Source organism: Gossypium hirsutum, chromosome D10, assembly GCF_007990345.1.
Source record: "Gossypium hirsutum isolate 1008001.06 chromosome D10, Gossypium_hirsutum_v2.1, whole genome shotgun sequence".
Classification (NCBI taxonomy): Eukaryota; Viridiplantae; Streptophyta; class Magnoliopsida; order Malvales; family Malvaceae; genus Gossypium; species Gossypium hirsutum.
This window is the reverse complement of record NC_053446.1, coordinates 61,248,437-61,271,712: the sequence shown is the minus strand read 5'-3', so window position 1 is coordinate 61,271,712 and position 23,276 is coordinate 61,248,437. Positions and strand designations below refer to the sequence as shown.

General features: G+C 31.7%; 2 protein-coding genes and 1 long non-coding RNA gene across 3 annotated transcripts; 2 read left to right on the top strand and 1 right to left on the bottom strand.

Moving 5' to 3' along the window:
* Nucleotides 1–5,984: 5,984 nt before the first annotated feature.
* Nucleotides 5,985–6,451, top strand: LOC121222109 (NAC domain-containing protein 35-like). Its single transcript, XM_041102018.1, has 2 exons — nucleotides 5,985–6,191; nucleotides 6,281–6,451. Exons 1-2 carry the CDS (start codon nucleotides 5,985–5,987, stop codon nucleotides 6,449–6,451), a joined length of 378 nt encoding a protein of 125 aa, XP_040957952.1.
* A 3,324-nt stretch (nucleotides 6,452–9,775) lies between these two features.
* Nucleotides 9,776–10,587, bottom strand: LOC107915600 (ubiquitin-conjugating enzyme E2-17 kDa). The gene is made up of 3 exons (XM_016844739.2): nucleotides 10,462–10,587; nucleotides 10,196–10,300; nucleotides 9,776–9,931 (listed from the first exon to the last, which is right to left on the bottom strand). The coding sequence occupies exons 1-3, from the start codon at nucleotides 10,570–10,572 to the stop codon at nucleotides 9,788–9,790; spliced, it is 360 nt and encodes a 119-aa protein (XP_016700228.2). The 5' UTR covers nucleotides 10,573–10,587; the 3' UTR covers nucleotides 9,776–9,787.
* Nucleotides 10,588–13,357: 2,770 nt separating this feature from the next.
* On the top strand, nucleotides 13,358–15,840 carry LOC107916052 (uncharacterized). The gene is made up of 4 exons (XR_001689363.2): nucleotides 13,358–13,609; nucleotides 13,872–14,011; nucleotides 14,091–14,198; nucleotides 14,946–15,840. It is a non-coding gene; the product is annotated as an uncharacterized lncRNA (long non-coding RNA).
* The last annotated feature ends 7,436 nt before the right edge of the window (nucleotides 15,841–23,276 follow it).

Genomic DNA, 23,276 nt, shown 5'->3' with positions numbered 1-23,276 from the left:
AAATGATTATTGTTATTGTTATTTAAATTTTAATAAGATTATTAATATCAATAATAAATAATTTAATCATATTTAAACATAATTATTATTAAATATATTATAATTGAAATATATAATTTAATAAAATTCTTACTAATCAATATTCTTATATGAATTTACTCAAATAATAATATATGATACTATAAAATATAATTTAACATAATTATTATTAAATATATTATAATTAAAATATATAATTTAATAAAATTCTTAATAATTAATATTCTTATATGAATGTACTCAAATCATAATATATGATACTATAAAAGATAATTTAACATAATTATTATGAAATATATTTTAATTAAAATATATAATTTAATAAAATTCTTAATAATCAAAATTCTTTTATGAATTTACTCAAATCATAATATATGATACTATAAAATATAATTTAACATAATTATTATTAAATATATTATAATTAAAATATATAATTTAATAAAATTCTTAATAATTAATATTCTTGTATGAATTTACTCAAATCATAATATATGATACTATAAAAGATAATTTAACATAATTATTATTAAATATATTTTAATTAAAATATATAATTTAATAAAATTCTTAATAATCAAAATTCTTATATGAATTTACTCAAATCATAATATATGATACTATAAAATATAATTTGAAATAATTAAATTTAAATATATTTTAATTAAAATATATGATTTAATAAAATTTAAAATAATTATAACTAATAAATTTTCTTATATGAATTTGTATAATTTAAAATAATTATTATTAAATATAATTTAATAATAATATATAATTTCATAAAATTCGTAATAATAAATTTTCTTATATGAATTTATATAATTTAAAATAATTAATATTAAATATACTTTAATAATGATATATAATTTCATAAAATTCTTGATAATAAATTTTCTTATATGAATTTATACAATTAAAATAATTAATATTAAATAAAATTTAATAATAAAATGTTCTTATATTAATTTACTAAAAACAAAATATAACTTGAGAATTATATTCTGCATAAACATAATTAACTTATATTAAGAAAAGGTTAGATGAAAATTAAATTCTACATCATAATCCATATGTTATATAGTTTTACAACATCAAAAAGTTTGAACATTGATTTTTAATGGTCAGAAAGAAATCTTCTGACCCATTCCAATCGCGCAACAGAAGGTAAACTAAAGAAAACGAGCATTTGAGTTGGATGATCTGGAATTTTACTTAAAGCTTGATAACGCTCATCGTCGGTTAAACCTTCAATTTCCCATAAGGTTGAATATAAATTTGTAGCTTTCTCTTGGATGATCTGGAATTCTTCTGAATTCTATTGAACTACCACATCGGAGGCAATACTCCTACTGATTTGATCGCCAACGGCCTTGATGTTTTCGGCCAATAAAGTGGCAGCCTCATCAAATGAAGAAGACATATTATCTCGAGCATCAGATTTCTTCTTTCTCTTGTTTGAAGATGAGGAACCCCCTTGGTCTCTATCTCGTCAGCAGAAACATCCATGTCATCCAAAGAGACGTCAGCTTCGCAGTCATAGAGTGAGTTTCTTTCTTCATCCATACCTGTAGTAGGTACACCCTCAGCATTTATTTCTTCAAGAACATCAGCAGCTGTTTGAGCATCTTTCCCAGTTGCTCGATCTCTTGCGTATATGGTAGTAAGCTGGTCGTAGTAAAGGAAAGAACGATGTCTGAATTGAGCGGCTTCTTTGTGACTCTAAAAAAATGAGGAAATCATATTAGTTATAAGTTTGGTAAAAATAAGATAATAAAGACTTGAAATAATCTTACCTTTAAATAGGAGTCCCAAACCGCATCTTCAGCAACAACGAGCTGCCTATGCTCGTCCCAACCAAAACCGCTATTGTTTTGGCCATTAAGCATGTCATAGACGATTGACCACTCTCTTTTTAGTAACCTAATCCTTGATTCAATATTAGGTTTCGCCTTCAACATTGCATTTGGTAAAACCTTTTGTAGCATTCTTTCCAACTCGTTTAAATAACCGGCTTTGAACCTGGTATCAGCATTAAATGTTCCAACATTGTTGAGGTCCACCATGCAGGAAACCAATGCTGCATCTTCTTCTGGAACCCATTTTCTTTTGGTTCCTCGAGAAGCTTAAGAAGAAGCATTTGATTCTGGAACACCTGACATAATTATCTTAAGAACAAAAAGAAACAAATTATATTAATTACTATTTTAATATCATGAATCAAAAGGTGAACACTTTATAAAATTATAATTAAGTTCAATATCATGAATCAAAAGCTCCATACCACAAAAAATTTAAAATTATAACACATGCTGAATGAGAAGAAATTAAATTATAATTCAACAAGTTTAGTACAATACAAAAATCAATACAAAAGTTTCACAAAAGTTTCACAAACTAATTTCTAGATGCTTGCCATTCATCGAACATTTGGTTGGCTAGTTCCATCCTCCAAGTAGTCCAAGCATCCGATGGATGAATATTTGTGATAGTTGGTTCATCGTCATCCACCACATTACTAGGTAATCCTTTTCCCACCTCCGCTTCAATGGGATCAATACTCATATGGGTTCGAATAAAATTATGGAGCAAACAACATGCAATAATAATTCTATTTTACACCCTTACAGGATAGAACGATGAACTTTTAAGTATTCCTCATCTAAGTTTTAATAACCCAAAGCATCTTTCAATAACATTACGTGCTGAGGCATGTTTCATATTAAAAAACTCTTGCGGAGAACTTGCCTGATAACCCTGACGCCACTCGTTCAAATGATATCGTTGTCCTCTAAAAGGTGCAAGAAATCCCTTACAATTTGTGTATCCAGCATCAACTAGATAATAACAACCTATAAAAAAAATATTTTTTAAAATGATTAATTCAGCACAAAAAGTTTGATCTTAATGAACAATATCAAAGTCCTCTAACTATCCACTTTACCATGAGGAACTTTTAGTCCATGTCTTCTACTAATTGCATCTCGAAGAACCCGTCCATCGGCAACTGAACCTTCCCAACTAGGAAGAACATAAACAAATTGCATCTCAGGTGTACAAACACCTAGCATATTTGTTGCTGTGTCACCTTTTCGCGTTCGATATCTAGGTTTATCAACTATTGGAACCTTAATCTTGATGTGGGTTCCATCAAGAGCACCTAAGCAATTCTATATCACATGATATAAAACCTTGAGTTAGAATACTAATTTAAATCTAAATCAACTAAATGTTGTACAAGCTATATATAAAACTCAGTCCAATACCTTAAACCATTTCCACCTTGTGTCAAAAGAATCGGCTGTAATTGGCTCCATCTTTTTAAATAACACATCTTGTAAGCGTATGACAGCATTTAAAACGCTATGAAATGCTCTGTTAACAGTTTCTCCGGACCTTCTAAAGTGATGCTTGATAACTCGATTTTTCAGGTGATGGGAGATGATATGTAAAAACATTGCTACTTGCTCATCAACAAGCATGTTTCTTGACGACTTCAATCCCCCTAACGATTCTAACATCTCACATAGTTTAAAAAAAACAGTTCTATTCATCCTCACTTGTTCAATACAAGTCTCGTCACTAGCATATACAAGCCTTTTCACATAATCTCGTTTTGCATAAAAATCTAAGGTATAGGACCTAATCCTTGGTCTATAAGTATGTAGGCTAAGGCTGGCACCCATTCTAAATAAGAACCAAATCGCAATTCTACAGATTTCCAACCATATTGTCAATACAATACCAATTCTTTTACGCCTCACACTTTGTGCAATTAAAGGCAGACGAGCCATTACTGCAACATATTAAAATTAGAAGACACTATCAAAGAATTGAAGTTGCAATTACACATTATAAAATAAAAATAAACAATACAAATTTAGAACACACGAAGCAAAAAAGTATCTATTAAATGATATCGTTGCAACTTTAATTTCATTTCTTTATCAATCACCCAAACAATAAAGAAATTATAAAGCATGTATAATTGACCTAAAATTAATTGTTGGTATATGTATAATTGACCTAAAATTAATTTTTGGTATTTGTTAGATTATAACTAAACTAATTATAATTTAAAATTATAAAGCATGTTCAAAGTTTGAACATTGATTAGTTTATTTATTGATGATTAGTTTAATTAAGGTAACCTAATTTTAAAACAAATAAAATAAAGAATGAGGATTTGGTTTAATAATGAAATTAAAGTTTTAAAACTTTTATAACATTTTAAATTTAAATTTCATTTCGTATAAATATATTGATTAGTTTATTAAAGCATGTTCAAAGTTTTAACATTGATTAGTTTAATAAAGCATGTTCGAAGTTTGAACATTGATTAGTTTAATAAAGCATGTTCAAAGTTTGAACATTGATTAGTTTATTTATTTATGATTAGTTTAATTAAGGTTTTCTAATTTTAAAACAAATAAAATAAAGAATCAGGATTTGGTTTAATAATAAAATAAAGAATTATTATGGCTAACTTTTTCCTTTGTATTATTATGGTTTATGTTCAAAATACATGCTCTTGAAATCATACTCTTATCCCAATCTATGTGAATTATTTATGAATTGGATATGGAAAATAATTTAGTTCCACCAAATAAAAATAAATAAATTCGATCAAATATTGATTTATGATAAGAGCTTAGGGAGTAATATTTAGTTCCACCAAATAAGAGTTTTTTTAATATATAAATTCACCATTTCATTCACTGGCAATGCACAAATATGAGGAAAATTATTTGATACACTACTAATGGACAATCGGAGGTAGGGGTTGACAAGTGTTTTATAAAGGTATTTTATATACTACATACTAACCCTAAATATAAATTTGTAAATTAAATATGAAAATTTATCTCGATTCAAATTAAATGTTTAAAACTTATTTAATAGAAATTAAAGGTTAAAATTTTGTTTGAATTTTAAAAATATATATAGAAGGATAAAATTCATAGAGTATTTTTATTATTCTATTTTAGATAATCAGAGTTAGAATTCGTAGTGTATTGATAACCTTGTATTATCATTTTGTTAATGAATTATCTTTGATTTTTAATTTCCAAGTTGTTGAATTAATTAGGTTTCAAAAAGTCAATTCCATTCTTCATGAAATTAAAGGAAGAAGAAAAAATGACGGAAAACAATTGGAATGCATGATTTGCGGATTCAAGTTGAAACTTTAATGTGTTTTGACTATTTATATATATATAGATATATATTGGCTCTTTGATGAAATTAATTACTTGCTTATTTTAATGGCTGACTTTTTCCTTTGTATTATTATGGTTTATGTTCAAAACACATGCTCTTGATATCATACTCTTATCCCAATCTATATGCCTGTTACAGCACAGTTTTAAAATTCTCATTTTATACATTATCACTCAATCACAACTTGGTTGACATTTAATAAAATTAAATTATTATAAACAGAGTGGTCCTGCAAGTAACTCGTTTACAGCATTTGATTTCCATTTTCATATTCTACTGACTAACAAATCAAAAACAATTTCCAGCAGACTATCAAAACAATTTCCAGAACAAATCAAGAACAATATCAAAACAAATGCAAGAATTTCCAGTTTCATCTTCTACTGACTAACAAATCAAGAACAATTTCCAGCAGACTATCAAAACAACTGCCAGAACAATTCAAGAACAAAATCGAAACAAATGCAACAATTTCCAGTTTTATCTTCTACTCACTAACAAATCAATAACATTTTCCAGCAGACTATCAAAACAATTTCCAGAACAAACCAACAAAATCTTTATCGCCTATAAAGTCTTCAAATATGAAGCAAGCAATCTCATTTTTCCAGTCAAACAGGCTGACTTTGACTAGAAAACCATGGTCACACACATCTTAAAACAATATAAGGCCTGTTACATTAATGTATATAAAAGTGGTAAAAGAAATAGTAAGGAGCATAGAAATGGAGGTGCTGGAGAAGATGATATCTGAAGATGAAGATGTTTTGCTCCCTGGTTTTCGATTCCATTCTACTGACCAAGAACTTGTGGGGTTTTATCTTAGAAGGAAAGTGGAGAAGAAACTCTTTAGTATTGACATTATCAAACATGTTGATATCTACAAACATGATCCTTGGGATCTTCCAAGTATGATTTCACAGTTCCTTTATGTAATATTTTTTTATTAATTGCTAACTAATTATGGTGCACAAGTTAGCAAACTGAGCACTGGTACAGAGGAGTGGTACTTCTTTTGTAGAAGAGGAAGAAAATACAGGAACAGCATAAGGCCAAACAGGGTAACAGGGTCGGGATTCTGGAAAGCTACTGGGATCGACAAGCCTATATATCCGATAGGTGGATTTCACAATTGCATAGGTCTGAAGAAATCCTTGGTTTATTACAAGAGGAGTGCAGGGAAAGGCAGTAAAACTGATTGGATGATGCATGACACAATTTTATTGATACAAGACACAATTTTATTTCAGAAAAAAGACATTGTGCTCAATGTATCAATACATACTTGCCTGACATAAGCCTTAAAACTCTTTGCATTACATAACAAAGGAAAAGAAATAGTAATAGAAACATGCAATCGGGGAAAACTAACATTTCAATCGAACATGCAATACAAACAAAATACCTATGGAAAACTAACCTGTAATGAGCAAATCGGGGCAGAGTGCGATGAAGAAGAACCTGTAATGAGAAAAGGGGAAACCAATTAAGTGAACAGTGCAATAATCGATGAAGAAGTCAATGTACTAACAAGGCAGTGATTTGAATCTGCTTACATGCTGAAAAAACAAAAGACACTAACAAGGCAGCCAATGAAACTCATTACAGAGAGAAAAAGAGAGTTAGAAACATTAAAGCAGTTTGAGAGCCATAGATGTTAGAAACCTTTACCTTTCAGTTGCAGTAACTTGGAAACCCACCAACTGAGAGCAAGCGAAAGAGTGACAGAGAGAAAAAGATAAGAAAAGGTTGAGAAGGCCAAGCGTAATGTTGTAAAGAAAAAGAAAAGGTTGAGAGACAGAGGGAGCAAATCGGCAGAAAAGGTTGAGGCTAGAAGGAAGGAACAGAAGACGGAAAGGGGAAGCCGATCAGGAGGGTAAAACAGGGAGAGTAAACTGAAGCAGCACCTAAACTGAGCAAAAGGGAGGGATTAGAAATCGGTGGATTTTGGGGATTAGGTTAGTAATGTATTAGACCCGTAATAGCAATACTCTGAACCAAACAAAGGATTAAAGAGGGATTAAGTGGGGCCCACCAATTAAGGGTGTATTAGCATATAACCAAACATGCTGTAAATATTGAAAGTAAAACTACTAAAATTTTAGAAATCTCGACTTGTTAATTGGGTGTACATTTCAAATGGAACTTCACGCAATGGCAAAACTAAGGAGTGACAAGGGCCCCAACCCCAACCCCAACCCCAATTATAAAAATGTATATTTATCATTTAACCTTTTAACTTTTGAAAAATTTGCCCCCCTTCAACTTTCTATTTAGCCCCTTTCCAAGTTTGAACACTCAACCATGTACCTTTTTTTATTATATCGCACTTATGGTTTTTTTTTTAAATATCAGTTCAAATGAAATGGTGTTTTGTTAAATATATATATATATATATATAAAGAAATGGTTCTAACATTTCCCTATATATAATAAACAGAGATGCATTCATTAAAATTTGTTTTAAATAAAAGTTAAACCTTCTATCTAATATTTAGATATCAATATTATAATGAAAAAAATTCACACAATTAAGATCTCATTTGCTTTGTCTGAGAACAAAAAAGGTTGTTAAAAAAATTAAATGTCTATATATTTTTTTTCTTTTTCTTTTTTTGGGATATATATTTGATAGATTAACCATGGGCCAGAAAATTTTTTTAGACGGCCAAAATTAAATTTTAATTTTTAATAGTCTATATCTTTATAATTTTTAAAGGATTAAATTAAAATTTCATAATTTTAGGGGGGTCAAATTAAAATTTTATTATATACAAATATAGCTTATACATGTTTTCAAGTTTAAATTTTAGAGAGACAACTTATTTTCTTTTTTCCCACTAAATATACATATAAATATCTATATTGATGATTAGACTTGGATTAGCATGAAAGTCTGTCCAAAAAGTAGGAGGATTTAGGTAAAAATATAAATTCAAAAAATGAGTTTAGACAAAAAAAATAATACCCATTTTATAAATGGCTTAGGTCTTAGGTAAGTTTTTTTAGCTTAAGCCCAGCTTGGTCTGACACGAATTTGCAAAAAAAAATGTTGCTCATTTTTTTTATTATTACTATTTTACTGTTGTTTTTTCATTGTTATGCTATCATTTTACTATTCTATTGCTATTATTTATAGTTATTGTTTGAATATTGTATAATTCTTTTATTATTATTGTTTTTGCTACTATTTTAGAGGTATTTGCTTGTTAAGTTGCATCTATCTTAATGTTATTGAAGTTTTTTTAAAAAAAATTTCATTTGTTAGGAAACATTTATTTTAATATTTTTAATATATTCGATGTATTATATTTTTTAAATTTATTTTTATATAAAAAATTTTAATATGAGCAGATATTTTAATTATAGTATATAATAAGAAAAAACAGAACACTTAAAAAAAAAGAAGTAAGATTGATAAAATTTTATTAAAAAGAAAAGAGAGACTAACAACCAACTTGAATCCCCTTTAGCTTAAATAAAAAAGTGAAGACGAAAACATGAGAAGTCATAGTAAAAAAAAAGCCCTTAGATGATCCCAACTTTATCTTCATCTTCAAAATTTATCCTTAGACTAGGATTGTTTAATAAATAAAATTGACCTCGGAGATTTTATTCTTTCAATTTTAGGTAACATCATTATCTATTTCTTTTATTTCCTTATATGTGAAGTAATAAATTTTAAGGTTTTGTGATTTTTTTATTACTACAAATTTATATATAATTCATAATAAAATGTATTAATTAAAAATATAAGTAAAAATACCTTTTTGGTCATTCTCAATATTGATATTAAACAAATTGGTTCCTCTTAGAAAAAAAAAACAACTAAAGATAATTAATCGTAACCTTTACTTTTTTAATTTATCCTACAATAAATTATGCACATACTATTCATCGAAACATAAACTTGAACTTGAAATTAAATATTATAATTTATCGTACAATAGATATCTAGACTTGGGCAACAAACCCAAACATAAACAAAAATTTGAATTAGACTAATCAATTTTAACCATAACCTAAAAACCCAATTCAATCTACCAACACCTAACAAAATTTTATCTATCATAAAAAAACAATAATGAATTCAAGTCAAATTGACCCTCAAACTTGAAATTGAATAGAGTCCAAGAAGATTTGAGTCCAAAACAACTCAAACCCAAAATAAACCAAACAAGTAACTCAAATGACTTGAACACAAAATAAATCAAACCTATAACAAATTGGCATGAAAAACTTGAGCTTTAAACTCAAATGACATAAACCCAAAATTAACCTAAATCCAAAGCGATTTGGCCGTGATACATGTCATAGCTTACACATTGAAGCCAGAGTTATAGCAGCTGAATTTTCATTTTGCATATTGAAAATGACAGAATGAACGATTGCATACAAGAGGTTCTTTTCAACATAGACTAATTTCATTGTCCATTTAGATGGCAACATTGTTTCGTTTATTAATACAATAATTTAAAAATAAAAGCCAGATAGAATGAAGCGTTCCTATTGCATGCGTAGCAGCACATTAACCCTTAGCATACTTCTCGGTCCAGCTCCGTGTAGTTGTATCGTACTCGCTACGATTGGTCTTGTACATGTGGGCAATCTTCGGCACCAATGGGGCATCGGGATTTGGATTCTTTAAGAGTGAGCAAATTGAGTGCAAAACCTAGAATCCAAACAAATATTAGAAAACATCTCCACCTCTAATACTAGCAAACCCAGCAAAGCAATAGTTACAATATATAAAAAAAAATTCTTAACCATGGTGACCTGATTCAAAATAACAATGACCCATGATGCAATACTTAAAGGGCTTGCTATTTATTTCATTTTAAAGGGTACATGGTCGATAGATGACCTAAATAATAACATATGTTCAAATTAAAGTATGCATTTTTCTTCAAGGCAGTTAGGACTATGAGCAAATAACTTGGGAAATGGTGAGGTTGGTGCTCCACCGATCCTTCAAAATATCAAGGCCAACGCTACCATTCCCATCAATATTAGGATGAAAGATCTTTGTCCTGAACACAACCTAAATGGAAGAGGAAAAAATCAAAAGAGAATATAAAAGAAGTAAAAAAGAGGTTAGGTGAACAAAAGTAAAAGGTAAAGTTGGTGGTCATTAATTAGCAGCTAAACAAGCATGCTATAAGGTTAGAAAATCATGAATTAACTTCACCCTATTATTTGCACCTTGGGTGGTTCAAATGGATATTGGGGAGGGAAATGAATGTCAACTTCAAACACTCCACCAGAATATGGATTGTCTCGAAGATCCAAGAGAGTTGCTTGCCAATGAAACATGTCTCCATCAACTGGACCTTATTCCATCATTAATAAAAATGAGGTAAAACAAATGTTAGATGGAATACCCAATCTACGACTGATCGTACACATACCAACCAACCCTTTTTCCCATTTGCCTTGACAAAATATAACATATTGCACTCCTAAAGAATCTCACCACATTTAATAGAAATAATGGTACGATGATGAGTTCTTACATGCAAAACCATAATTGGAATGACTACCTACCAACTTAACAACAAATGGATATGTATGGCAATCAATAAGACCCCCAAAAAGGAGTTTCATATGAAAACAAATGAAAAAGGATTTTGAGAAAAAAACCACAACAAATAAACATCGAGAGTGTAAAAATCAAACCTACGCTGCCATAGCTAGGAGGAGATTTCTTGAGACCCTTAAGCTCCTTCGAGATTGTTTTATAAACAGGACCCTAAAACCCCAAAAAAACAATTTTTTTATTTAAATAAAAGAGAAAAGAAAGTCCTAGCTAGATCGCCTTTAGCTTCATCGAAGGAAGCACTGAAAATGTGTTTAAATTTATAATTTGTTTTATTTTATTTCAGTTTTGAGTTTTAAATTTTTTTTTAAAAAAAGTCAAAATTAGGTTGTCTTTATCCTGCTTGACCCACACAATTATAACATAAACTTCATTTTTGTAAATATAACATTTTAGATTACCATAGCATACTTCTGCTTCCAGTTCCGAGCAACTTTCTCGTATTGGCTCCTATCTGTCTTGTACATGTTGGCAATGTTCTCTTCCAATGGGTCATTGAGCATTGGATCCCCTAAGATTGAGTAGATTCTCTACAGGAAAACAGGTTTTTAGCGGTGTTTATAACGGAGCTTGAACCAAAAACGCCGCAAAAGTTGTACATTAGTGGCACTAGTATGAAAACGCCGCAAAAGGTCATGCATTAGCGGCGTTTCTGAAATAAACGTCGCTATAGGTTGAGCATTAGCGGTGCTTTTTGAAAAACGCTACTATAGATCAAGCATTAGTGGCGCTTTTGTAAAAATTGCTGCTATCGATCAAGCCCTAGTGGCACTTTTCAGAAAATGCCGCAAAAAAGTTGAGCAAAACGATGTTTTGAGCTTTAGTGGCATTAGCGGTGCTTTTTAAAAAACGTTGCAATAGATTGAGAATTAGCGGCGCTTGTAGAAAAACACTGCTATAGATCGAGCATTAATGTCGCTTTTCAAAAAACGCCGCAAAAAAGTTGATAGTGGCATTAGCGGCGCTTTTTTAAAAAACGCCGCAATAGATCGAGAATTAGCGGCGCTTGTTGAAAAACGCCACTATAGATCGAGCATTAGCGGCGTTTGGACCAAAAATGCTGCAAATATGTATTAAAATCTTTCAAAACACGTCATTTCTTTATTTTTCTTTACTTGTATAGATATTGATGAAAATAATAAAATAAGATTCGGAGAAATTGCTTGCTGTTTGGACAGCAGCAGTAGGCTAAATTTGAAAAATCTCCATAAATTGTGAAAATAGAATTAGAGGATGAAAAAAATATGAAATTAAAGCTTATTGAGTCTAGTTTCTCATAGAAGTAATGGTGTAAGTAATGGAATTGTAAATCGTGAGATATAATAAACTTTGTGAGACAATGTCAGAATGAATTCGGGTTCCCCTGTTCTGACTTTGGAAAATCATCAAAAATTGGAGAAAAATAATTATGGGTTAAAATTTACATGTTTAAATTATTAATGGTTCTATTTTCAATAGAAACAAATGGAAACATTATCCAAATTTTGTACTAAGAGATAATTAATTTTTAACAAAGAAAGGTCGAAGTTGTCAGACAGCAGAACAAGGGTAAGTTTTAAGATTTTATTGTACTTATTAGCTGAACCAAAATTCTGAAAATTTTATGGTAGAAAGATATTTGAGTCTAGTTTCAAATACATCAAGCGGATCTTAAGTTGAAATTCTGTAGCATAAGATATAAATAATTTAGTAACAGTGACTCAAGTAGATAGTTTGGAAGGAACACATAAGTAAATAGTGAAAACATATATGAATTTTTAGCTAGCACGTGTTATATTAAAAATGGACCACGCGACCAAGGCCAATTTGGGCCAAGTGGGCCACACGAGTGTGTGGGCCCACATGGGCATGTGAGCCCATTTTCACTGAATTGATTGCTAAGGTTGCACGGGTCGCCCAAGTCGACTGTGAACGTACTGTAGGGTCGGTAAATATCACTTAGACCCCTAATTATACGAACTGACTGTTTGATTTATATATGTGTTGAGCATGATGATAGTATGCTTGGGCCTCTATATAGCCCAAGGCACAAGATTTTAAAAGAAAAGTGCTCACCCAAGTAGAATAGGGCGCATACATATATATACACACATACACATATATATACATATATATTATATTAGAAAAAATTACAATTAAAAAAAACTAGAAAATAATTAAAAGAAGAAGAAATAATAGAATAGATAGAGAAAAAAGATATGTGCTTTTGCTTGGTAGTGTTTTTATCAGGTTTCAAGAGCAACATTGGAGGTTGATTGAAGTTTTGAGTTTTGATGATCTAACAAATTTTTAACTAATAAAGTTGACCTATAGTAGGTTTATAATTAATAAAATAAAAAGAAATAATAGTATTTGAGTTTTAAAATAAATATATATATAAAGAAAAGTTAAAAGTCGCCCAATAAAATAGCTTCACCTGAGAACGTAGAAGACAAAACGTTGATTTCTCGCCATGCCTTAGTTGGTAGGCGAGTGCCTTAACAACACTCGATACTAGGAAAAATGTTTTATTTATTTATTTTATATATATACTGGGAAAAATGATTGTTTGTGTTACTGGATTCTAGATTTTACTTTTTACACATGGTAGTCATTATGACTCAACATTGAGTTTTTGAAAGATTTGATGCTGTGCTTCTATTTGGAAGTTATTTAACTGGCTCATAAAAGAACAAATGAGGAGTTTTTCACTTCTCAGTTGTGTGAAGCTCTTGACATAGCCAGTAACAGATTTGAGCATTTGATGATTCATCTGTATGTAAATTTACACTTTATATATAATTGGGCAGATTGTAACCATAGTTTTTAACCCCTATGATTTGTCGTTGATGTTTTAGTTTTCTTCAGGCCTTTTTTTGGTTACTATTTTCTTCAGCTCTTTACTATTCTCTTCCTGTTGGATTCTGGTGTTCTGACATAATATGTTGCTTAATACTTTTTTATTTGCACCCCCCTCCTTTTAATTAACTAATGAATGCCAAAAAGATAATTTGTCTTATTATTGCTGAAAATTTAGGGATCTTTTCCTGGATCTTCACATTCGCCTCCAGCTATAGAAGGTGCATCAGAAGCACAAGAAAAATCTGACGACTGGGAGATAGATGGAAGACTTCTGAAGATAGGAGAAAAAATAGCTTGTGGGTCTTGTGGAGATCTGTATGTTGCTATTTCTGATCTACTCTATTCTTTGTTTCCCCTTTTTATTTCTTTAGCTTCTTCTGATCTTCTTGTGAAGGTATCGTGGTATCTACCTTGGGCAAGATGTTGCCGTTAAAATTCTTAGATCTGAGCATTTTAATGATACTCTTGAAGATGAGTTTGCTCAAGAGGTGGCAATCCTACGGTGAGAAGATTTTAACTGTTGCTGTAGAATTCAGTGATTGTTTGGATTGTCTTTGCAACTATCTTTAATGCTTTTGGCTCCTACTATATTCTGTTTAATAGCCACTCTGTCCCTCACTTTCTACACCCACCCACTTACCCAAAAAAAAAAGGTAATGAAAAGGAAAGACATAGCTGTAGTCGTGAACGCATCTCTTTCAATGTTAGCAGGTTTCTCAATTTAGGACCGTTCTCTGACAGAATTTTGCCTCCTATGTATGACACCCTGTTAACCTTAATACGCTATAGGAGTGCAAACAAGAAGTCGCTTTGTCTTTCCCTTTGTCTTTGTCAATATTCTAAATTATATAATTATGTACTTGCTCGTTAGGTTATAAACCTAACATAAAACATTTTTAGCTAGCATTTCTTAACTAAATGATGAATGTATAATGATATGTTCCCCCTTGGGAACTATTTCAGCAAAAAGTATTTCTATATATCTATCTCTCTTTCTAAAGAATTGGCTGCTTTCTCTTTTAGTCAAATTTAATTTTGATTTTATTGAGGATAAACTTGTGCTATTAATAAATAAAAAATGAAGTTACACATGAATATAAGTTTCTTTTCATTGCCTTTTTTTCTTAGGCCCATTACCTTCCGGCTAATTTTTGCTACAGGACATGCTGCTGTGTTTCATTGCACTTGTCTTTATGTCGGATCATAATAATATGAATATTAGTCTTATTTTCTGGGTTCTTGAGTGCAGGGAGGTCCAGCACAGAAATGTTGTTCCTCTCAAGCTGAAGTTCAGAGGTTAAGAGACAAGATGGCTTAGATGCAAGCGAGCACAGTTGAACAAATTGCTCAACTTAAAGCAGAGGCAGCATCGAGAGAAGCTGAGGTTCAAAGAAAATACGAAGAACTCTAGCTACAACTTAAAGCAGAGGCAGCAGCGAGGGAAGCAAAGCAGAGCAGAAAGTATGACGCACTCTAGCTACAGCTTCAGAACACGATGAAGATGTTTCAGCAGTCGTAAAATCCGCCATCTTAGACATTTGTTTTCTTATTGTAACGCCCCAAAATTTTAATTTTGGGTATTGTGAATGTGTGACACAAATATTTATTTGCTTTAGTGGTTATGTGTTTTTGGTGTGTTTGGCAGGTCCCAAGTTCAAGCCAGGACTTCGATAAATTTTGGTATTTTTATGAATAAGCCCTATCTTTGGCCAGTAGGCTTTTAGGTAAAAGTTGGCAATATAATTAATAGAATGGGTTTGCTGGTCTGGTGGATAAGTGGAGTGTTGGTGTGAAGGAGGTCTTGTGTTCAAATTTTGGTGTGGGTATTATTTTTGCTCGTCCGTGCCTCCAGGAGAGTTTGAGATGGACTAAAAATTTGAGTAGTGGATTTAGTGGGGAAGTTTGGTGGGAGAGAATTAAAGGACCGGGGTGGTTATCAAATATTATGTTCATCTTTTTTTTACTTTCCCCAAAATATGCTCGTGTGGTAGGCCGTGTGATCGAACATGAGCGTGTGATCAATGAGGCTGGTCATGTGCGATTCATGGGCCGAGTCGAATTGGGTCGTATGGGCCATACGAGCGTGTGGGCCCCACACAAATGAACCACACGGACGTGTGGGAATATTGGGTCAGGCCATGTGATCCACACGGCCAAAGCCATTTTGGGCCGTGTGGGCCTACATGGGCATGCAACATGGGCCTGTGGGCCCATTTTCACTGTTTGACTGTTAAGGTTGCATGGGTCGCCCAAGTCGACTGTGAACCTACTGTAGGGTCGGTAAGTTTACCTAGACCCCTAATTGACTGAAATGATTGAAAGACTGTTATATGCCTATATGGGATAGATATGTATGTTTGTATGTTGAGCATGCTATATACACTATATTGATTATGCATGATACAATGATATGTCTGTATGATGCATTGCATTAGGTTAGCAATTGATATTGATTGGATGAAGTGTACTGAAAGGCTTCAAGTCTAACTTACTAGCAGCTCAGCTGCAACTACTGTCTAGTGCCGCATTCAGTACTATTTGAAGTGTAAGGATGGGTGGGTTGATTATATCTGTAACAGCCCGATTTCGACCCTAATCGGATATAGTGGTTTTGGGACCACAAATCTGAGTTGGAAAAATATTTTAATATTATTTTGTGTGTTTATTATGTGTGAATTTGATTGTGTGAAATTTTATGTTTTAATTTTGTCGTTTGAGTGACCGATTAAAGAAAATGGCTTAATCGCATAAAATAAGAATTTAGGGGATTAAATCTAAAAACACCTAATTGTTTTTGTCTTTATAAATTGGAGGTTTGAATATGCAATTAGGCCAAAAAGAAGATAGTGGGTGGAAAAGGACAAGTATAACCTTGTTATATATATGTTAGTTTATTATTAAGGTTAAATAGGTAAACTAATTAATATAACTAATATATGTTAAATAAAACATAAAAAAATAAGATTATTATCATCTTCTCCTAACCGAATTCAAACAAAAGAAAAAGAAAAGAAGCCTAGCAATAGTCGACCATGTTTAAAGCCTGATTAAGGTTAGTTCTTTGTTTGATTTTTGATAATTTTTACGTTTTTGATATCACTGCTTCGAATGCTTCAAAACCCATGTCTTAATTTTGTGAATTGTTGAAGATTTTGAAATGTGCCCATTGATGAATGTTTGAGTTTTATGATGTTAGATGATGAAATATGAAATATATGTGTTAGATTAACATGTTTTGTCTTTGAATTTTTGGTGAATTTGAGTAATTAGGGCTAAATTGAGAAAATAAATTTTTGAGGGACTAAAATGTGAAATAAATGAAATGTGTATTTTAATTGTATGGATTTTATATACATTAGCCGAATGCATGTTTATTAGTAAGATTTGAGTATAAATTCGATTTTTGCTGAGATACGATGATTGAGAAGCCTTATATGAATCTTAAAACATATTTAGAATTTCTTATATAAGAGTTATGTTTAAGACCAACTTTGTATCAGTGAAATTCAGGCTTTGTGCCTAGTAGGCTTATTACCGGTGAATTAATTCAGGCTTTGTGCCTAGCAGGCTTATTGCCGGTGAATTATTTCAGACTTTATGTCTACTAGGCTTCATGCCGGTGTACCAAACCAGGCTTTAGGCCTAGCAGGCTTTGTGCCGGTGTATCATTTCAATACGCGTGCCTAGTAAGTTTTAAGTTGATGTGGTACAAAATGAGATTGAAGAATTAAATTAGTCAAGTATGTGATGCTTCATTACCTATTTGATAAGTAAATAATTTGGTTGGTTATATATTAAAAAAATGATACATATAGCTATTATAAGTAAATGTGTATATATAATAAGTATATTCGGCATTATGTCAATTATAAGAAAATGTTTGGAAGCTTTTGTAATATCAAATTGCTATGGCTAAAATGACTTGAGATAAATGAATGTAATGGTAATGTTATTATATATGTATATTCGACTTTGATATATTGCCTATGAAAATATATTTTTTATATGTTCTGCTTAAAGCTTACTAAGCTAAGTTAGCTTACTTTTTATATTTATTTGTAAATGTTTTATAGATTTTGGAGGTCCTTACGTGCTCGGGGATCATCAGTGAAGTCAATCACACTGTCGACTACTTTCGGTACTTTTAAAAATTTCATTTTGAACTTATGGCATGTATAGGCTAGTAAGTATTTCGGTTTGATTTTGGTTGTGTACATAAAAAGCCATGCGAAAATGGCTTATCTCTTTTTGTTTGACATTGGTTTTGGTATTTGGTAAAAAGATATAAAATGGGGGGTTCTACTTACTTATATTCGGATGTAGTATAATTTTTATGCAAGGTATATATATATAATTTTTTTGCATTTGAGTTGGATTGTTATGAGTTGAACTAAATGTCTAATGTACATGAATTGGAGGATATTAAACTGAAAGTGTGTATATGGATTGGTTTTAGTACGTATACCATATGTGTGCATGATTTGTTTGATTTCGATAGGATATGATTTCAGCTATGGGTTGTAGTTGAAACCTTGATTTTGGTCTTTATATTTTTGAGTAATTGGTTTGAAAAGATGCCGTTACCTATGTATATTCGGCTACGTTATGAACTCTTGATTACATGTCTAATAAAAATTGGTTTTTAATAATTTGACCTTAGCTTATTATTTATGAAATATAGTTGTTAAGTTTATGTTTGATTTGGTGGACATGTTTTGTCAATGAATATCAAATTAGGTCATGCTTTATGTTAGACATTAGAGTCTTAAATAATGTTTGATTTGAAGTTGTGATTACCTATAATATTCGGTATTGATACTTGTATTATATTGATGATATGGTTATGACTCAACTGATATAACAGTAATTGCGGCTAAAGATTATAGTATAACATGTTATATGTATAAGTGTGTGGTAATGTTCGATTGTAATGTTTTGCTTTGCATGTCTATGACATGTAATTGTAAACTTATATTATAATGATAGGTAATTACTAAAATGGTTTGGTTGTTTAATAAGTAAAATGTAATAGTGGGTATATGTTCGGCATTGGGTGTAGTTATAAATTTGGTTATAAGGTGCTAATATATTTGAATATAAGATGTATTAAATGATAAGACATATATGGAGTGATAATATTTCATATTTGGGTATGGTAGTTTATATAAATTAGATTCTGTTATAATATTATATAAATATATTATGGATTAAATAATTTGTATGCAATGATGTATTTTGCTTAAGTTAGTTAAACGGTTATTATTATGAAAAGTAAATGTTTTAAATTGGCTCAAGTGAAATGGTTGCTTTATTACAAATTTAGTATTAAAAAAATGTAGGTTGTCATGAATGAAATATAAATTTGAATGTACCTAGATTATTTGAGTTCGTTTATGGTGGTAAGTTTGTAACATTATTTGTTTGAATGGTTTAATATATGTCAGTAGAATTGACTTTTAAGCAATGAACATGTTCTATTGTTTATATATGTAAGTTCGGGTTCAAAATTTTTTAAATAGAGTGATTCGTAAGTTATGATTGGTCCTTTAATTGTTCTGTGAATATTTTAACTTTGATAATGAATTTAAAAGTATAGTTATTCTTTGGTGAGTTAATGATTGTGGTAAAACACGCTTTGTTCGGTAATGCCCTGTAACCCTAGTTCGGCAATGAATAGGGGTTAGGGATGTTACAATATCCCCACATGGAGTGTAGGGTTGGACGGAGATGGAGTGTAGGGCTGATTGGGTAGGATTTTATAACTGCATAGCTGTCACTATTACTGTACTGTGATGGGCTAAGGCCCTAATGCTTACTGATACTGAAAAAGGCTTAGGCTCAAACTGAGATTATCTCTTATTGTCTGTTTACGTAAACTCACCTCTTCTGTTTAATCTGTACAGGTAATCCCCAGACATAGGCAGATCGGTGCAGCGGAGAACCCAACGGTGGCCACATGACTCCTTTTTGCTATTTGATACTTATTTACGATTTTAAGTTTTATTTTGGGGTATTTTTCTGTAATAATGGCCTCTATGGGTTTTTACCTAAAAATTGGATATTATACTATTTTCTGTTTATATCTGCTAGAAGTAGGTAAAACTCGGGTTTCCAAAAGAGATGAATGTTTTTATCAAAATACCACGCACACACAAACTATTTTTTAAAAGTTTTCTCAAAGTATAGTGTTTTGGAAATGAATCACTGTTTGAGAATTAATGAAAGATAATGATAAGTTCTAAACGGAAACGGTTTTAGCAATGATACGGTTTTCGAAGACACTTTTTTCATAAAATATTAAGATAAGGAATTCAATGGAAATGGTTTTAACGTGACGACACGTTTTTCAAATACCCTATCACTAGATCCAGCCATAACGTCTGAGCCGGGTTTGGGGTGTTACACTTATTGTAAGAATATTTTTAACATTGTAACTTTTAACATTATTGTAAGAATATTTTGAATTATACTTCAGTTATCAATTTATATCGTATATCTTCGTTGAATTTGAAGTATCATTTAGATTTGTTGTTTTTGGTTGGATTTCATGCTACAGGAAGAGTTGTATATGGATGAAAATTGAATGTTACAAATCTGCCAAAGCTTTTTTTCATAACCACCGCTAAAGAACGATTCTTTTAGCGGCGTTTCTGAAAAAAAAAGCCGCTAAAAGTCATTCTCTATAACGGCGTTTGTGATAAAAGCTCCGCTAAAGGTCATGTTCTTTAGCGGCGTTTTTTGCGGCGCTTTCAAATAGTTTTAGCGGAGCTCTATAGGCCTAAAAAAATGCCGCTAAAAGCATGTTTTGCTGCAGTGATTCTATGTGTATTTCTATATTTTAATAAATTTTGGATGATATATTTTATTATTTTTAGGGATAAATATCAAAATTATACATCAACTTTGACCCAATGTGTAGTTATATACACAAATTTTAATTTTGTTCAATTATATACATAAAATTTTAATTTTGATTCAATTTTCCTGTATCATTAAAACTATTATCTACGTAGTACTATTTTCCATTAAACCTTTTGAAAAACGATGACATGATATTTTACTATAAAAATAAATAAATTTAATGTATTTCCACCTAAGTAAAAAATAAATATGAAAAAAAATTTATTCGAACAAAGTTACACTAACTATTCGTATACATTTCACCAACAGAAAAAATAGCTCCCATCATAATCAATTTGATAAACAAAAAAAGCTATAAAAAATATCTCATAAAAAAAGTTGGGTTTTTTCTAAAAAAAAAATGTTGGGTTGTCTTTTCCAAATTCCAACTATCAAAAGATTTAAAAAAAAATACTGGGTTGTTTTTCTTAAGCAAATAACCCAGGTGCTTGGTAAGTGCAATTAGTCTGTCCCTTACCTCTCCATTCAAACCATTCAATATTTCATCTGGCCTTGTCTTCTGTCATACTCTCCTCTATCGAGAATGGGTCTCTCGCCACTTTCCTGTGGAAAACAGATGTCGCTCTTCTGGTAGTCATTGTTTGCTTCATCGGTTTCAGTATTATTTGCTTGGTCAATTTATTCCCACTTTACATGTTAGGAATAAAGAATCTGTTAGTTGTTAGGCAGTTGTTATTCTGTTATTCTGTTAATAACCACTGCTAACTGATATATTACTGCTAACGTACTGCCTATAAATATCCTTGTATATTTTCTTGTTGATGAATGGAAATGAGTTTACACTCAACATGGTATCAAGAGCCATAGTGTTTCTGGTATAAAATTTTTTTCTCTTCTACGTTGTTTGTATGCATGGCTACAGATGGCAATCCTGCAGATGGTACGCCGCATCATTCCAGCAACTATGGTGCAGAAATTCATCCGTCAGATTCTGGAGGTTCAAGTTTAACTTTTGTTCAGTACTTTGCCAAGCATGACTCCATTAAACTCAGCAGTCAGAACTTCTTGCTATGGAAACATCAATTGTTATTGATCCTCGAAGGGTATGGCCTGGAAGGGTTTGTGCTAGGCACCACGATCCCTCCATCTGCGCTAATTTCAGATTCTGATGGTCAGCTTGTTGCAAATCCAGCGTTCATTATTCATCACAAACAAGATAAGTTCTTGGCATCATGGCTTTTATCCACAGTTTCTGATGATATTTTGATACACTTAACCAAAGCTAAAACCAGTTTTGATATTTGGGCTACCATTGAAAGACGATTTGGTGCTAAGTCCAACATCAAGTTATCTAGTATGAGGCATGCCTTATATTCGATCAAGAAAGCCAGTCTTTCAGTCAAAGACTATCTTTCCAAAGTCAAGACTCTAAGTGATGATCTAACTACTGCTGGGATTCCAGTCTCTGAACAGGAACAGATCAGTGTTATCCTGGCCGGCCTTCCCGTTGAGTTTGAGTCTATTCGGGTTCTTGCTACTGCTACTTCCTTGAATCTTGATCTTGTCACTGAAATGCTACTCGATTGCGAAGAACGTCAGTTAAGTCAGTTATCTGATGCATCACTACAAGCAAATCTGGTATCCAGTAAGCAACAAAGTAATTCTGAAACTTTGAAACCAAGTTCAGATTCCAATCGTGACACCAATTGTGGACAAAGGGGTCCAGGCCGTGGGAGGTCTCGTGCTCGTGCTCGTGGTTCGGGTCGAGGGTGGTCTCGGTCTAAACCACAATGCCAGTTGTGTGGTAAAATAGGACATTTGGTGCAAACGTGTTACCATCGGTTTGATGAGAACTTTGCTGGTTCTGATTCAAGTTCGGTGATGGCTGTTAACTATCATCAATTTCATGGTGATCCTACAAACTGTTGTTCCTCTCAGAGTTGTTGTCATGCATGCCCCGTCTCCTCACCATCTTCAGTACCTGATCAGATGTGGTACCCAGATTCTGGTGCAACCAACCATATTACTCCAAATGTAAATGGTCTTCAGAATGCTTCGACTTATACAGGTACCAACAAAGTGTCCATGGGCAATGGTGAGTTAGTATCCATTGCTAATACTGGTTCTTCAACTTTTGTAGCTGGTTCTCGATTGTTGCATCTAAAGAACGTACTGCATGTTCCGTCTGTCTGTAAAAATTTACTTTCTGTAGGACAATTTGCAAGAGATAATGCAGTCTACTTTGAGTTTCATCCTTTTCTATGCTTTGTGAAGGACATACAGACAGGAATGATCTTACTGGAGGGCCACATGCATAATGGCTTGTATAGATTTGATGTTTCTCCTTCCAGTTCACAACGTCTCCTCTCTACCAAAAGAATCGAGTCTCCTAGTGTCTGCAATGTTCAGATGGCCTCATCTGTTGAAGTCTGGCATGACAGGCTTAGACATCCATGTCCCAGCACTCTTGCACGTATTCTAAAGTCTTGCGATGTTCCATTCAAGCACGACAAGCTACATTCTGTCTGTACACCTTGTCAGATGGGCAAGGCTCACAAACTGCCGTTTAGCACCTCTCGAACAGTTTATTCAGCTCCGTTTGAGTTAGTAGTATCGGATGTTTGGGGACCTTCCCATGTTACTTCGAATGGTTATGCTTACTATGTGTCCTTTATAGATATGTACAGTAGATTTACTTGGTTGTACTTTCTCAAATCAA

Excerpts from the sequence above, each read along its gene's own strand:
- LOC121222109 (XM_041102018.1), top strand. The coding sequence starts at position 5,985 with ATGGAGGTGCTGGAGAAGATGATATCTGAAGATGAAGATGTTTTGCTC. Across the intron at positions 6,192-6,280 it reads TGATTTCACAGTTCCTTTAT|AAGAGGAAGAAAATACAGGA; the intron begins GTAATATTTTTT and ends CTTCTTTTGTAG.
- LOC107915600 (XM_016844739.2), bottom strand. The coding sequence starts at position 10,572 with ATGTTTCATTGGCAAGCAACTCTCTTGGATCTTCGAGACAATCCATAT. Across the intron at positions 10,301-10,461 it reads ATCCATTTGAACCACCCAAG|GTTGTGTTCAGGACAAAGAT; the intron begins GTGCAAATAATA and ends TCTTCCATTTAG. Across the intron at positions 9,932-10,195 it reads CCAACCTCACCATTTCCCAA|GTTTTGCACTCAATTTGCTC; the intron begins GTTATTTGCTCA and ends TTTGGATTCTAG.